Source organism: Monodon monoceros, unplaced genomic scaffold, assembly GCF_005190385.1.
Source record: "Monodon monoceros isolate NGI ecotype Baffin Bay Population unplaced genomic scaffold, NGI_Narwhal_1 Super_Scaffold_22, whole genome shotgun sequence".
Taxonomy (NCBI): domain Eukaryota; kingdom Metazoa; phylum Chordata; class Mammalia; order Artiodactyla; family Monodontidae; genus Monodon; species Monodon monoceros.
In genome coordinates this window covers 10,935,290-10,952,465 of record NW_021703779.1, presented here as the reverse complement: position 1 = coordinate 10,952,465, position 17,176 = coordinate 10,935,290, and the positions used below count along the sequence as shown (strand labels likewise).

General features: G+C 36.9%; 1 protein-coding gene across 8 annotated transcripts in view; it reads right to left on the bottom strand.

Moving 5' to 3' along the window:
- The window catches only part of LOC114906524 (lysine-specific demethylase 6A-like), a 167,344-nt gene that overhangs the window by 48,728 nt on the left and 101,440 nt on the right, over positions 1-17,176 (bottom strand). For 6 of the 8 annotated variants that reach the window (XR_003796444.1, XR_003796445.1, XM_029241351.1 and 3 more), the window contains 4 exons: positions 16,714-16,869; positions 16,059-16,154; positions 14,671-14,766; positions 13,757-14,068 (listed from right to left, as the gene is read on the bottom strand). Coding sequence is in view for 6 of the 8 variants with exons in the window: in XM_029241351.1 (XP_029097184.1) it covers positions 13,757-14,068; positions 14,671-14,766; positions 16,059-16,154; positions 16,714-16,869 (660 nt within the window). In the remaining 2 variants the exon portion in view is untranslated. The remainder of the gene's footprint in view (positions 1-13,756; positions 14,069-14,670; positions 14,767-16,058; positions 16,155-16,713; positions 16,870-17,176) is intronic. The other 2 variants (XM_029241354.1, XM_029241355.1) reach the window with 2 other exon arrangements.

Below are 17,176 nucleotides of genomic sequence, written 5' to 3'. Positions count from 1 at the left end.
AAAATAGCAGCAAATTAAATCCATTGTAAGAGCATAAGAAGTGTTAAGAATTAAAAATAAAGTCAATAAAATTGAAAATAGAAGAGGGCAAATGGCAAAAGCAAGAATAAGTACAATCCTTCAGCTTGTGCAACAAAAACCACATTCAAAGAAAGGCAGACAAAATGAAAAGGCAGAAAACTATGCACCATATGAAGGAACGAGATAAAACCCCAGAAAAACAACTACATAAAATGGAGATAGGCAACCTTACAGAAAAACAATTCAGAATAATGATAGTGAAGATGATCCAGGACCTCGGGAAAAGAATGGAGGCAAAGGTTAAGAACATGCAAGAAATGTTTAACAAAGACCTAAAAGAATTAAAGAACAGAGATGAACAATAGAGTAACTGCAATGAAAAATACACTAGAAGGAATCAACAGCAGATTAACTGAGGCATAAGAACGGATAAGTGACCTGGAAGACAGAATGGTGGAAAACTCACTGCCAACAAACAGAATAAAGAAAAAAAAAGAAAAGAAATGAAGACAGCCTAAGAGACTTCTGGGACAACAATAAATGCACCAACATTCGCATTATAGGGGTCCCAAGGCAGAAGAGACACAGAAAGGGCCTGAGAAAATATTTGAAGAGATTATAGACGAAAACTTCCCTAACATGGGATAGGAAATGCCCACCCAAGACCAGGAAGTGCACAGAGTCCGAGGCAGGATAAACCCAAGAAGAAACACACCAAGACGAACAGTAATCAAACTGACAGAAATTAAAGACAAAATTATTAAAAGCAACAAGACAAAACTAACAACATACAAGGGAACTCCCATAGGTTAACAGTTGATTTCTCAGCAAAAACTCTACAAGCTGGAAGAGAGTGGCACAATATATTTAAAGTGATGAAAGGAAAGGACCTACAACAAAAATCACTCTACCCAGCAAGGATCTCTTTCAGATTTGACGGAGAAATCAAATGCTTTACAGACAAGCGAAAGCTAAGAGAATTCACCACCCCCAAAGAGCGCTACCACAAATGCTAAAGAAACTTCTCTAAGTGGAAAACACAAGAGAAGAAAAGGATCTACAAAAACAAACCCAAAACAATTAAGAAAATGATAATAGGAAAATACATATTGATAGTTACCTTATATGTGAGTGGATTAAATCTCCTAACGAAAAGACACAGGCTCACTGAATGGATACAAAAACAAGACACAAATATATGCTGTCTTCAAGAGATCCACTTCAGTCCTAGGTACGCATACAGACTGAAAGTGAGGGGATGGAAAAAAAGCTGTTCCATGCAAATGGAAATCAAAAGAAACCTGGAGAAGCAATACTCGTATCAGACGAAACAGACTTTCAAATAAAGAATGTTACAGGAGACAAATAAGGACACTACATAATGATCAAAGGAACACTCCAAGAAGAAGATATAACAATTATAGATATACATGCACCCAACATAGGAGCACCTCAATACACAAGGCAAATGCTAACAGCTTTAAAAGAGGAAATTGACAGTAACACAATAATAGTGGGGGAGTTTAACACCTCACTTTCACCAATGGACAGAACATCCAAAATGAAAATAAATAAGGAAACAGAAGCTTTAAATGACACAATAGGTCAGACAGATTTAATTGATATTTATAGGACATTCCATCCAAAAACAGCAGATTACAGTTTCTTCTCAAGTGTGCATGGAACATTCTCCAGGATAGATTACATCTTGGGTCACAAATCAAGCCTCAGTAAATTTTAAAAAACTGAAATCACATCAGGCATCTTTTCTGACCACAACGCTATGAGATTAGAAATAAATTACGGGAAAAAACGTAGAAAACACAAACACATGGAGGCTAAACAATATGTTACTAAATAACCAAGATAACGCTAAAGAAAACAAAGAGGAAATAAAAAATTACCTAGAGGGCTTCCCTGGTGGTGCAGTAGTTGAGAATACACCTGCCAAAGCCGGGGACACAGGTTCAAGCCCTGGTCCAGGAAGATTCCACATGCCGCGGAGCACCTAAGCCCGTGCCCCACAACTATTGAGCCTGTGCTCTAGAGCCTGTGAGCCACAACTACTGAACCCACATGCTGCAACTACTGAAGCCCGTGTGCCTAGAGCCCGTGCTATGCAGCAACAGAAGCCACCACAGTGAGAAGCCCACACACCGCCAAAAAGAGTAGCCTCCGCTCTCCACAACAGAGAATGGCCACACACAGGAATGAAGACAAAACACAGCCAAAAATAAATAAAGTAAATAAATTAAAAAAAAACAACCTAGAGACAAATGACAACAAAGACATGACCGTCCAAAATGTATGGGATGCAACAAATGCAGGTCTAAGAGGCAATTTTATAGCAATATAATACTACCTCAAGAAACTAAAAGAATCTCAAATAAACAGCCTTAAAGCTAAAGGAACTAGAGAAAGAAGAACGAACAAAACGCAAAGTTTGTAGAAGGAAAGAAATCCTAAAGATCACAGCAGAAATAAATGAAATAGAAACAAAACAACAGCAGAGAAAAGTAAAACTAAAAGCTGGTTCTTTGAGAAGATAAACAAAATTGATAATAAACCTTTAGCCAGACTCATCAAGAAAAAGAGGGAGAGGACTCAAATCAATATAATTAGAAGTGAAAAATAGAAGTTACAATGGACACCACAGAAATACAAAGCATCAAAAGAGACTACTAAGGGAGGAACACTCCCAAATTCCTTCTACGAGGCCACCATCACCTTGATACCAAAACCAGACAAGCATGTCACAAAGAAAGAAAACTACAGGCCAATATCACTGATGAACAGATGCAAAAATCCTCAACAAAATACTAGCAAACAGAATGCAACAGCACATTAAAAGGATCAAGTGGGGTTTATTCCAGGAATACAAGGATTCTCCAATATACACAAATCTATCAATGTGATAAACCATATTAACAAACTGAAGGAGAAAAACCATATGGTCATCTCAATAGATGCAGAGAAAGCTTTCGACAAAATTCAACACTCATTTATGATAAAAACCCTGCAGAAAGTAGGCATAGAGGGAACTTTCCTCAACATAATAAAAGCCATATATAACAAGCCCACAGCCAACATCATCCTCAATGGTGAAAAACTGAAAGCATTTCCACTAAGATCAGGAACAAGACAAGGTTGCCCACTCTCATCACTCTTATTCAACATAGTTTTGGAAGTTTTAGCCACAGCAATCAGAGAAGAAAAGGAAATAAAAGGAATTCAAGTCGGAAAAGAAGAAGTAAAGCTGTCGCTGTTTGCAGATGACATGATACTATACATAGAGAATCCTAAAGATGCTACCAGAAAACTACTGGAGCTAATCAATGAATTTGGTAAAGTAGCAGGATACAAAATTAAGGCACAGAAATCTCTGGCATTCCTATATACTAATGATGAAAAATCTGAAAGTGAAATCAAGAAAACACTCCCATTTACCACTGCAACAAAAAGAATAAAATATCTAGGAATAAACCTACCTAAGGAGACAAAAGACCTGTATGCAGAAAATTATAAGACACTGATGAAAGAAATTAAAGATGATACAAATAGATGGAGAGATATACCATGTTCTTGGATTGGAAGAATCAACACTGTGAAAATGAATCTACTACCCAAAGCAATCTATAGATTCAATGCAATCCCTATCAAACTACCACTGGCATTTTTCACAGAACTAGAACAAAAATTTTCACAGTTTGTATGGAAACACAAAAGACCCCAAAGAGCCAAAGCAATGTTGAGAACAAAAAACGGAGCTGGAGGAATCAGCCTCCCTGACTTCAGACTATACTACAAAGCCACAGTAATCAAGACAGTATGGTACTGGCACAAAAACAGATAGATCAATGGAACAGGATATAAAGCCCAGAGATAAACCCACGCACATATGGACACCTTTGATAAAGGTGGCAGGAATGTACAGTGGAGTAAGGACAGTCTCTTCAATAAGTGGTGCTGGGAAAACTGGACAGGTACATGTAAAAGTATGAGATTAGATCACTCCCTAACACCATACACAAAAATAAGCTCAAAATGGATTAAAGATCTAAATGTAAGGCCAGAAACTATCAAACTCTTAGAGGAAAACATAGGCAGAACGCTCTATGACATAAATCACAGCAAGATCCTTTCTGACTCACCTCCTAGAGAAATGGAAATAAAAACAAAAATAAACAAATGGGACCTAATGAAACTTCAAAGCTTTTCCTCAGCAAAGGAAACCATAAACAAGACCAAAAGACAACCCTCAGAATGGGAGAAAATATTTGCAAATGAAGCAACTGACAAAGGATTCATCTCCAAAATTTACAAGCAGCTCATGCAGCTCAATAACAAAAAAACAAACAACCCAATCCAAAAATGGGCAGAAGACCTAAGTAGACATTTCTCCAAAGAAGATATACAGACTGCCAACAAACACATGAAAGAATGCTCAACATCATTAATCATTAGAGAAATGCAAATCAAAACTACAATGAGATATCATCTCACACCAGTCAGAATGGCCATCATCAAAAAATCTAGAAACAATAAATGTTGGAGAGGGTGTGGAGAAAAGGGAACATTCTTGCACTGCTGGTGGGAATGTGAATTGGTTCAGCCACTATGGAGAACAGTATGGAGGTTCCTTAAAAAACTACAAATAGAATTACCATATGACCCAGCAATCCCACTACTGGGCATATACCCTGAGAAAACCAAAATTCAAAAAGAGTCATGTACCACAATGTTCATTGCAGCTCTATTTACAATAGCCCGGAGATGGAGACAACCTAAGTGCCCATCATCGGATGAATGGATATAGCAGATGTGGCACATATATGCAATGGAATATTACTCAGCCATAAAAAGAAATGAAATTGAGCTATTTGTAATGAGGTGGATAGACCTAGAGTCTGTCATACAGAGTGAAGTAAGTCAGAAAGAAAAAGACAAATACCGTATGCTAACACATATGTATGGAATTTAAGAAAAAAAAAATGTCATGAAGAACCTAGGGGTAAGACAGGAATAAAGACACAGACCTACTGGAGAACGGACTTGAGGATATGGGGAGGGGGAAGGGTGAGCTGTGACAGGGCGAGAGAGAGGCATGGACATATATACACCAACAAACGTAAGATAGATAGCTAGTGGGAAGCAGCCGCATGGCACAGGGATATCGGCTCGGTGCTCTGTGACCGCCTGGAGGGGTGGGATAGGGAGGGTGGGAGGGAGGGAGATGCAAGAGGGAAGAGATATAGGAACATATGTATATGTATAACTGATTCACTTTCTTATAAAGCAGAAACTAACACAGCATTTTAAAGCAATTATACCCCAATAAAGATGTTAAAAAAAAAAAAAAGGACTACTACAAGCAACTCTATGCCAGTCAAATGGACAAACTGGAGAAATGTGCAGATTGTTAGAAAGGTATAACCTTCCAAGATAGAACCAGGAAGAAATAGAAAATATGAACACGACAATCACAAGCAATGAAACTGAAACTGTGATTAAGTCTTCCAACAAACAAAAGTCCAGGACCAGATGGCTTCACACATGAATTCTATCCAACATTTAAAGAAGAGCTAACAACCCCGATCCTTCTCAAGCTCTTCCAAAAAACTGCATAGGAAGGAACACTCCCAAACTCATTCTGCAAAGCCACCATCACCCTGACCAAAACCAGACAAACATACAAAAAAAAAAAAATTACAGACCAATATCACTGATGAATATAGATGCAAAAATCCTCAACAAAATACTAACAAACTGAATCCAGCAACACATTAAAAGGATCATATACCATGATCAAGTGGGATATATCCCAGAGATGCAAGGATTCTTCAATATATGCAAATCAATCAATGTGATACACCATATTAACAAACGGAAGAATAAAAACCAAATGATCATCCCAATAGATGCAGAAAAAGCTTTTGCCAAAATTCAATACCCATTTATGATAAAAACTCTCCAGAAAGTGGGCATGGAGGGAACCTACCTCAACATAATAAAGGCCATTTAAGATAAACCCACAGCAAACACCATTCTCAATGGTGAAAAACTGAAAGCACTTCCTCTAAGATGAGGAACAAGATAAAGATGTCCACTCTCATCACTATTATTTAACATAGTTTTGGAAGTCCTGGCCATGGCAATCAGAGAAGAAAAAAATAAATAAAAGGAATACAAATTGGAAAAGAGTAAGTAAAACTATCCCTGTTTGCAGATGACATTATACTATACATAGAGTATCCTAAAGATGCCAGCAAAAAACTACTAGAGTTAATCAATGAATTTGGTAAAGTTGCAGTATACAAAATTAATGTACAGAATTCTCCTGCATTCTTATACAGTAACAATGAAAGATCAGACCCAGAAATTAAGGAAACAATCCCATTCACCACTGCAACAAAAAGAATAAAATACCTGGGAATAAATCTACCTAAGGAGGCAAAAGACCTGTGCTCAGAAAACTATAAGACACTGATGAAAGAAATCAAAGATGACAGAAACAGATGGAGAGATATACCATGTGCTTGGATTGGAATAATTAATATTGTGAACATAACTATACGATCCAAAGCAATCTACAGATTCAATGCAATCCCTATAAAATTAACAATGGTAAATTTTTTTTTTTTTTTTTTTTTGGCAGTACGCGGGGCTCTCACTGTCGTGACCTCTCCCGTTGTGGACCACAGGCTCCAGACGCGCAGGCTCAGTGGCCATGGCTCACAGGCCTAGCTGCTCCACAGCATGTGGGATCTTCCAGGACCAGGGCACGAACCTGTGTCCCCTGCATCGGCAGGCAGACTCTCAACCACTGCGCCACGAGGGAAGCCCAACAATGGCAATTTTTACAGAACTAGAACAACAAATCTTAAAATTTGTATGGAGACACAAAAGACCCCTAATAGCCAAAGCAATCTGGAGGGAAAAAAGCAGAGCTGGAGGAATCAAACTCCCTAACTTCAAACTATACTACAAAGCTACAGTAATCAAGACAATATGGTACTGGCACAAAAACAGAAATATGTATCGATGGAACCCAGATATGCACCTACACACCTATGGTCAAGTAAACTATCACAAGGAAGGCAAGGATATACAATGGAGAAATGACAGTCTCTTCAATAAGTGGTGCTGGGAAAATTGGACAGCTACATGTTAAAGAATGAAATTAGAACAATCCCTAACATCATACACAGAAATAAACTCAAAATGGGTTAAAGACCTAATGTAAGACCAGACACTGTTAAGACTCTTAGAGGAAAATATAGAAAGAACACTCTTTGACATAAATCACAGCAAGTTCTTTTTTGATCCACCAAACAGAGTAATGGAAATAAAAACAAAAATAAACAAATGGGATCTAATGAAACTTAAAAGTTTTGCACAGCAAAGGAAACTATAAACAAGACAAAAAGCCAACCTTCAGAACAGGAGAAAATATTTGCAAATGAATCAACAGACAAAAGGATTCATCTCCAGAATATATAAACAGCTCATGCAGCTCAATATTAAAAAAACAAACAACCCAATCAAAAAATGAGCAGAAGACCTAAATAGACATTTCTCCAAAGAAGACATACAGATGGCCAAAAGGCACATGAAAAGATGCTCAACATCACTAATTATTAGAGAAATGCAAATCAAAATTACGAGATATAACCTCACGCCAGTTAGAATGCACATCATAAGAAAATCTACAAACAACAAATGCTGGAGAGCATGGGGAGAAAAGGGAACACTCTTGCACTGTTGGTGGGAATGTAAATGAACATAGCCACTATGGAGAACAGTAAGGAAGTTCCTTAAAAAACTAAAAATAGAATTACCATGTGACCCAGCAATTCCACTACTGGGCATATACCCAGAGAAAACCATAATTCAAAAAGACACATGCACCCCAATGTTCACTGCAGCACTGTTTACAATAGCCAGGTCATGGTAGCAGCCTAAATATGCATCCACAGACAAATGGATAAAGAAGAGGTGGTACGTATATACAATGGAATATTAGCCATAAAAAGGAATGAAATTGGGTCGTTTGTAGAGATGTGGATGCATCTAGAGACTGTGATACAAAGTGAAGTAAGTCAGAAAGAGAAAAACAAATATCGTATATTAACGCATATATGTGGAACCTTGAAAAATGGTACAGGCGAACCAGTTTGCAGGGCAGAAGTTGAGACACAGATGTAAGAAAAAAACGTATGGACACCAAGGGGGGAAAGCAGCGGGGGGTTGTGGTGGTGGGATGAACTGGGAGATTGGGATTGACACGTATACACTGATGCGTATAAAGTGGATGACTAATAAGAACCTGCTGTATAAAAAATTAAATTAAATTTTAAAAAAAGATGTGGCACATATACACAATGGAATATTACTCAGTCATAAAAAGAAATGAAATTGAGTTATTTGTAGTGAGGTGGATAGACCTTGAGTCTGTCATACAGAGTGAAACAAATCAGAACGAGAAAAATATAGTATATTGGCGCATATATGTGGAACCTAGAAAAATGGTATACAGATGAACTGGTTTGCAGGGCAGAAATAGAGACACACATGTAGAGAACAAACATATGGACACCAAGTGGGGAAAGTGGCAGGGGGCTGGGGGTTGGTGGTGTGATAAATTGGGAGATTAAGACTGACATATACACACTAATATATATATAATAGGTAACTAATAAGAGCCTGCTGTATAAAAAAATGAAATTAAAAAAAAAATTGAAAACAGAAACTCAAAAGAGAAAAATCAATAAAACCAAATGTTGGCCCTTAAAAAAAAAAAAAAAAATTGAAGGGGGGGGGGGGGGGGGGGGGGGGGCGGGAAGAAAACCAAGCCCCTCAGGACAAAAATTACTAATAAGAGAAATAAAAGGCACAACATCATTACAAATCCAATGGTCGCTAAAGGAAAATAAAGGAGTACTATGAATAACTCTATACATACAGATCTGATAACCTAGATGAAATGGACCAATTCCTTAAAAGACACAATCTACCACAAATAGCACTGGGAGAAAGAGAGAATCTGAGTAAACCTGTAACTATTTAACCTGAATAACAATTAATATCTTTCCAGAAAAAGCACAACCCTGCCCAGATGAGTTCACTGATGAGCTCCACCAAAACTTTAGGAAGAAATTATGCCAGTGCTCTACAATCTATTCCAGAAAATAGAAGCAGAGGCAGTATTTCAACTATACTATGAGGCCAGGAAAACGATTACCCTAATAGCAAAACATTATAAAACATTACCAAAAACATTACAAGAAAACTATAGACCAATATAACCTCAACAAAAATCCCCAGCAAGTATCAATAAATCATACCCAACTATGTAGAAAAAGATTTATACACGATGTCAAACTGGGATTTATCCACTGTATGCAAGGTTTATTCAACATTAGAAAATCAATTGTTACAGTACATCACACATCCACAAACTAAAAAAGAAAAATCACATAATCATGATAATAGATGCAGCAAAAGAAGTGACAAAAATTGAACACTTGTGCATGATAAAATTACTGTCACAGGGCTTCCCTGGTGGCGCAGTGGTTGACAGTCCGCCTGCCGATGCAGGGAACACAGGTTCGTGCCCCAGACCGGGAAGATCCCACATGCCGCGGAGCGGCTGGGCCCGTGAGCCATGGCCGCTGAGCCTGCACATCCGGAGCCTGTGCTCTGCAATGGGAGAGGCCACAACAGTGAGAGGCCCGCGTACCGCAAAAAAAATAAATAAATAAAAAATAAATTAAAAAAAAAATTACTGTCACGGAGCTAGGAATAGAGAGGAACTTCCTCCACTTGATAAGAATATTTACAAGAAACCTATAGCTAACACCATATGTAGAGGTGAGAAACTCAAAGCATTCCCCAATAGGATCACGAAGCAAGAAAAGATGTTCCCTCTCACCAGTCCTTCAGCAGCACACTCAAAGTCAAATGACATGACAAAACAAGAAAATGATGTAAAACGCATACAGATTAAAAAGGAAGAAAAGAAACTCTCTTTGTTGAAAGGTGACATAATTGCCCATGCAGTAATTAGAAGAATGAAGAAAAATAATAAGAAAGGTTAATAAGAAATATACCAAGATTGCAAGACACATGGTTAATACACAAAAGTTAATCACTTTCCAATACCAGTAATTAACAAGTGGAATTTCAAATTAAAATCATAGTACCAATCTATATTAGCAATTGCCCCAAAATGAAATACCTAAGGAAAAATTAAATGAAATACATGCAAGACCTATGTGAAAAAAGTACAAAGCTTTGATGAAAAAAATAAATAAGTAAATAAAAGAACTAAATAATTGGAGAGAGTTTCCATGTTCATCAATAGGAAACTCAATATTAAGATATCAGTTCTTACAAACTCAGTTTATAGATTCAATGCACGCAAATTAAAATTCCACCATTATTTTTATAAATGTTAATTAAGTGATTCTCGAGTTTATATGAAGACACAAAAGACCAAAATATCCAACACGTTATTGAAGAAGAACAAATTTGGAGGACTGACACAACTTTATTTCATGATTTAGTATAAAGCTAAACTAATCATGCGAGAATGGTATTGGCAAAAAAAAAAAAAAAAAAAAAAAAGACAAATGATCAATGGAAAAAAACATACACCAGATAAATAAACCCACAGAAATACAGTCAACTGATCTTTGACAACGGAGCAGAGGCAACACAATGAATTAGAGATTGTCTTTTGAACAAGCGGTGCTGGAACAAATGAGAATCCACATTTGAAAAAATGAACCTTTGCACACATCTTACACCATTCACAAAAATTAACTCAAAGTGGGTCACAGACTTAAATGTAAAATGCAAAAGTATGAAACTACATAGGTAACATAAGGTAACATAGGGGAAAAGTCTAGATACCTTGGGCATGGCGATAACTTTTTAGATATACTTCTAACATATGGTCATGAAAAATAATTGATAAGCTGGACATTATTAAAATTTAAAACTTCTGCTCTATGAAAGACAGTATCATAGAGTGAGAAGACAAATGGAGATAGGGAAACTATATTTACAAAAGACATATCTTATTAAAAACTGTTACCCAAAATACAGCGGGGAAAGCTATTAATACCTAATAGTTAAATGAACCACCCAATAATAAAATGGGTGAAAGAAGTAAACAAACAGCTCCCCAAGGCACATATACAGATGGCAAATAAGCATATGTAAAGATGCTTCAAAAATTATTAGCGGGGCTTCCCTGGTGGTGCAGTGGTTGAGAGTCTGCCTGCCGATGCAGGGGACACGGGTTCGTGCCCCGGTCCAGGGAGACCCCACGTGCCGCGGAGCGGCTGGGCCCGTGAGCCATGGCTGCTGAGCCTGCGCTTCGCAACGGGAGAGGCCACCACAGTGAGAGGCCCCTGTACCGCAAAAAAAAAAAAAAATCATTAGCAATAGTAAATTTTAAAAATGAGATACCCCTACCTCTCTTTTAGTGTTACTAAAATCCAAAACACTAAGGCCATCAACTGAATGTGTCCCCAGAAATGTTATGTTGAAATTCTGTCTTGACAGTATCTGGAGGCAGGCCTTTAGGGGTGATGAGCTTTTATTAAAAGTGCAGAGGCTTTACAAAAGGAATCTGTGTGCCTTATAAAACAAACCACTGAGGTTGATCCTTTGCTATCTGTGAGAAATCTGACTATGAAAAAGGTTGAGGGCCCTCAAAAGACATTATAATTTGCTGATGGCTTGATCTTGGACTTCTCAGACTCCAGAAGTATAACAAATACATGTCTGTTGTTTATAAACCACCCAACCTATGGTACTTTGTATCTGCCTGAATTAAATAAGCAACTCTCAGTTGATGGGAGAAGCTAGAGCAAAAAGAAGCCTCAGTCACTGTGAGAGGCAAATGAACATCAAAGTCCCTTTAGAACAGCAGTCCCCAAACTTTTTGACACTTTTTCCACAGGGGAGGAGAGAAGGATGATTCCTACGCATCACATGTACTGTGCACTTTCTTTGTATTATTACATTATAATATATAATAAAATAATTATACAACTCACTATAATGCAGAATCAGTGGGAGCCCTGAGCTTGTTTTCACTTGCCACTCACTGATAGGGGTTTGGTATGTCTGCAAACGATTTATTATGGTCTCTGTGCAGTCAAACCTCTCTGCTAATGATAATCTGTATTTGCAGGTGCTCCCCAGCACTAACAACACTGCCTCAGCTTTACCTCAGATTATCAGGCATTAATTCTCATAAAGAACGTGAAATCTAGATCCTTCACATGCGCAGTTCACAGTAGGGTTCGCGCTCCTATGAGAATCTAATGCTGCCACTGATCTGACAGGAGGCAGAGCTCAGGTGGTAATGTAAGTGATGTGGAGCAGCTGTAAATACAGATGGAGCTTCGCTCACTTGCCCACTGCTCACCTCCTGCTATGCAGCCCAGTTCCTAACATGCCACGGACCAGTACCAGTCCGTGGCCTGGGGGTTGGGGACCCTGCTTTAGAAGACAGTTATCAGTTTCTTACAGAAGTATTGATAGTAGTCTAACAATATGATCCAATAATCATGCTCCTCAGTTTTTGCCTAGATAAGCTGAAAAGTTAGGTCCACACAAATCTGCATGTGAATTTTTATAATAGCTTTACACTATAACATTCTGGAGAAGGCAACTATATAGACAATAAGAGTATCTGTGGTTTCTACACATTTAAGGGAGGCAGGAGAAATAAAGAGATGGAGCACAGGATACATTTAGGACAGTGACTCTATTTTGTACTTCTGTGAAGGGGTTGCAAGTCATACACACCGGTGAAAACCTACACAATGTGCAACAGAGTGCATCAGAATGTAAATTATGGGGGTTAATTAACAATGAAGTATTAATATTGTCTTAGCACTTGTAATTAATGTACCACATTACTATGAGATGTTCAGGATAGCGGAAACCATGGATTGGGAACTTTGGGGGACTTTTTGTATTTTTGGCTCAATTTCCTATAAACCACTTAAGAAGTGCTCTAAAATGTAGTCAATTAATAAATTTAAAGAAGAGGGTGTTTAAGAAATTCCTATCTCTACATCAAAACTTTTAATAACTCCTATTTGCCCTTCACAAATTAAGCTGCATCCCTTGTGTTCCCTCTTCATAAACTACACTGTAGCCACATCTGTACTACCTTTCCGCTTTTAAATTCTGTTTTCTGTGACTGTAACATCTTGGTTCTCACCTAAGCTACTTTCTCTGCATAATGCAAGTCACATTTTATTGTAATTTATGGTTGGTGAAACCTTATTAGTCTTTTTACCACATTAAAATAAACACTTCACAACTGGCAGAGCACTTATTATATGCAGAAAATATTTCCAGTTATTAAATAACTGCAATTAAAAAACATGGTCATGATGCCTTAATTCATTAAGCAATAGGATTTAAAAAAATTATAAGACTGTGCTTTCTTCCTTCTTTGCCTTTATCTCCAATAACCTAATTTATGTATATTAATTTATACTGGATAAGGAAGTAACTCACGTGCACAGATGACCTGACAATGTAGTATTAATACTGTTAACAAAATTCTCAGATAATTGTGAATTATTTAAAATTAGTTTTTAAAGATACTATTTCTTATATTTTAATTTCTTCTCTTCAAAATGTATACAAGTTAAAGAAAAACCTACTATATAAGAACAAACAAAGCAGCTAATCTTTCTTTTACCTGAGTGGAGTTAGATAGCTGTTTTCTCCATGGCTCTTCTGTGCTGCTGGTCAGGTTTGTGCAGTTATGAGGTAGAGTGAGTGTGTTTTGCTGCAGATAAGGCACATTTCCATTACTCCCACTTCCTGTTATATAATTATCGCCTACCAAAATTGTGTCCGTACTCCCTAGCGTTTTTGATGTGCCGCAAGGAGTATCGCCTGCAGAAAAAGGTCCACTGGACAAAGGATTTTCAAAACAAGCAGAGCGTACTTCAAGCTGAGAGACACTAGGTACTCTGGGTAGAACAGCAGTTTGTCCTGTTTGTCTCATCTTCAAAAATAAAAACGAAAACCTGTTTGTATGACTTTGAAATGTATAATCAATATATTCCTAACTTTATCATAAAAATTAATCTTGCTAGATTAAACATACATTTTAGAAATAAAATGCTATGTTCATATGGGTAAAGCACAACCTTTTTCACTATATGCTAAAGAAAGCTCTCATTAGTGGTATAAGGGCAAAAGAAAGCAATGAAAATTATAACTTAGTAATTTATAGGCCTTATTTCCCATCATAAACTAGGGGATTTCAAACAGCCATCCCATCACATTTATACCAAATCCCTGATAACAATCCTTAAAACATCTCCACCTCAGTATGAATATTTTGTTCATTATAAAAAAAGTAAGCCTACAGAACACACCGGAAATATGCAAAAAACCGTAAAATACTAGCTGTTATTTTCTAAACTAATTTGTGGCTATTTAAAGAAAGTGAACTGTCCATTAGTGATATTTAAAGCTCAGATATATAAATTTTATTGACTACACATAGGAAGTAGAAATACGTATTAAACTCTAAAAATATATTGTATTCAAGAAAAATACTTAACATAATGATAAATATCGGAATGAAAATGGTATACATACTTGTTGCATTAAGACAAGTTGAGTTTCCAACTGTCCCAGAATCAGTTTCTGTGCCGGATTTAAACTGTCTCTATTTATGCGCAGCTGTTCCAAGTGCTGGAAAAATGAAAAAGTATTCAAAAAAATAAATAAGTCACTATCAGGCCAAGTGTCACTGAAAAGATTACAAACACAGAACTTTTGAAGTGAAACACAGTGATTTCTAACCAAAAGTAATCAGTCCCAAAATGAAGTCCTTACAAAAAGCTAAGAAAAAGTAAAAACGCAAGAATTCATCCAAAGAAGGTAATTTTTATGTTTTGAGTTAAATACATGGACAGGAAATCACAATCTTCAAAGAGAAAGCTGTTTAACTGTAAGATGTGTTATAACAACAATGCTTAAGAGCAACATCGTTTATAAAATACTGGAAATGATATAAAAGTCCAACAATAAAAAACCAGTTGAATAATATGTGGCTTCTGAGGAATTTTTAAATGTAGTATTATGTAGCCATAAAAGAACAAGGAAGTGATACAAAGACATGAAAAGTCTCAAAGATACATCTTTGGAGAAAGTGAGCCAGGAGGGAAGACAAGGTCCTGATACTTACACATAGCATTCTACCTACGTTTGAATAAAAGACAAAAGGCAATCTATGAGACCAGCATATTTTCTTGTACATGTACAATGTATCTCTAGTAACAAAACAAAAAAACAAACTTTTGATCATTTGGGAAATTAAGTGGATGGAGGCAGGAACTGGAAGGACTCTTTATACCTGTGCACCCTATATTCTAATAATTCGGGGTTTTTAAAATTATTTATTTATTTATTTTTGGCCAAGTTGGGTCTTTGTTGCCGTGCATGGGCTTTCTCCAGTTGCGGCGAGCGGGGGCCACTCTTCGCTGTGGTGCGCAGCCTGCTCATTGCAGTGGCTTTTCTTGTTGGGGAGCATGGGCTCTAGGCGTGCAGGCTTCAGTAGTTGTTGCATGCGGGTTCAGTAGTTGTGGCTCGTGGGCTCTAGGGCACAGGCTCAGTAGTTGTGGGGCATGGGCTTAGTTACCCTGTGTCATGTGGGATCCTCCTGGACCAGGACTCAAACCTGTGTCTGCTGCACTGGCAGGCAGATTCTTAACCACTGTGCTACCAGGGAAGCCCTCTAATAATTCTTAAATATCAAACATATGAATATATTGCTTGTTTTAAAAAGGTAAAAAACAAAAATGAATTATCATCTCTATTCCTCTGGAAAATGTAGATTCATTATACTTATGTACGTATTAATTTACGCCATGTTTGAATGGCTTACTGCCATTCAATTTTAAGAATACCCAGAAAAGCTTAAAGTTTACTACCTCGACTGCATTAAAACATGGTGTTAAAATCGTCAAAAGAATATTTCATACCTGTAATTTCTGTGGTGTCAGACACCATGAATGAACTTGTTGCTGTACTGAAGTATGTGAAACAGTATGGTCACTATTCCAGTTCTCAGAACTATTCTGAGGAAAATTTATTTGTAAAAATTAAAAAATACTTGGTTAAACTCATACACCAATAATTATGACTAGTGAGATACCAAATGACTAAGAATTGGAGTATTTACACATAAATAAAGCTTATCTTTTAAAATCATTTAAAAAAATTTTAATGCATAATCAATTTGGAAAATTATGAATTTGAATTGTCATTCATTCTTTAACTTCACCTTAAAAGGCTCATATCTAAAAATGACTCAAAACTCTAACAGGCTATCCATTATATCCAACACTTAATTTAACGTCTGAAGTGGTGATATAAAGTACATTAAATTCATAAAAGCAGGGAAATGAATAAAATGACTTGATGAACATAAAGTTATCACTATTTTCTATATTTCTATCACTACTTTCTATAAATGATGCTACAATTTCAGGGTAGGAAATACTGCTTATAATAGCAAAATAACAAAACCTTTTCAATCTCTGATGTACATAGTTTAAAATTTAAGACAGGCACAATTACAGACTTTTAGCTTCACTTCTGATTGGGATTTTCCATTTCTCTAAAATGTATATATACCTTTGTTGGACTAGATGTTCTTTTCCTCTTCGCAGGACTGGACAGGCCATCTACTTCGTTAGAAGTAATCATGCGTACTGGCAAGGGCTGTTGTGAAACTGGCATTTGACTGAGGCTTAATACAGGTTCAGTATTTGGATGATGAACTTTGTAAGCCTAAGGATCACAGAAGTAAAAGAAAAACATGGTTCTACATATTCTTAATTCATGCATTCAAATTACAAAACTTTATAAGCTTGCATACTTTCAAAACTATGTGGACATCATGAATTGCAACTGAAAATCAAAATCAAATGATTCGTCAATGGAGGAATGTGTATCTTCTTTTGAAAAACTTAGTTTTTAAAACATTAAATAAACCACTGTGTAACAGTCCCTTAAGAAATCCCTTTTGCGGCTTCCCTGGTGGCGCAGTGGTTGAGAGTCTGCCTGCTGATGCAGGGGACACGGGCTCGTGCCCCGG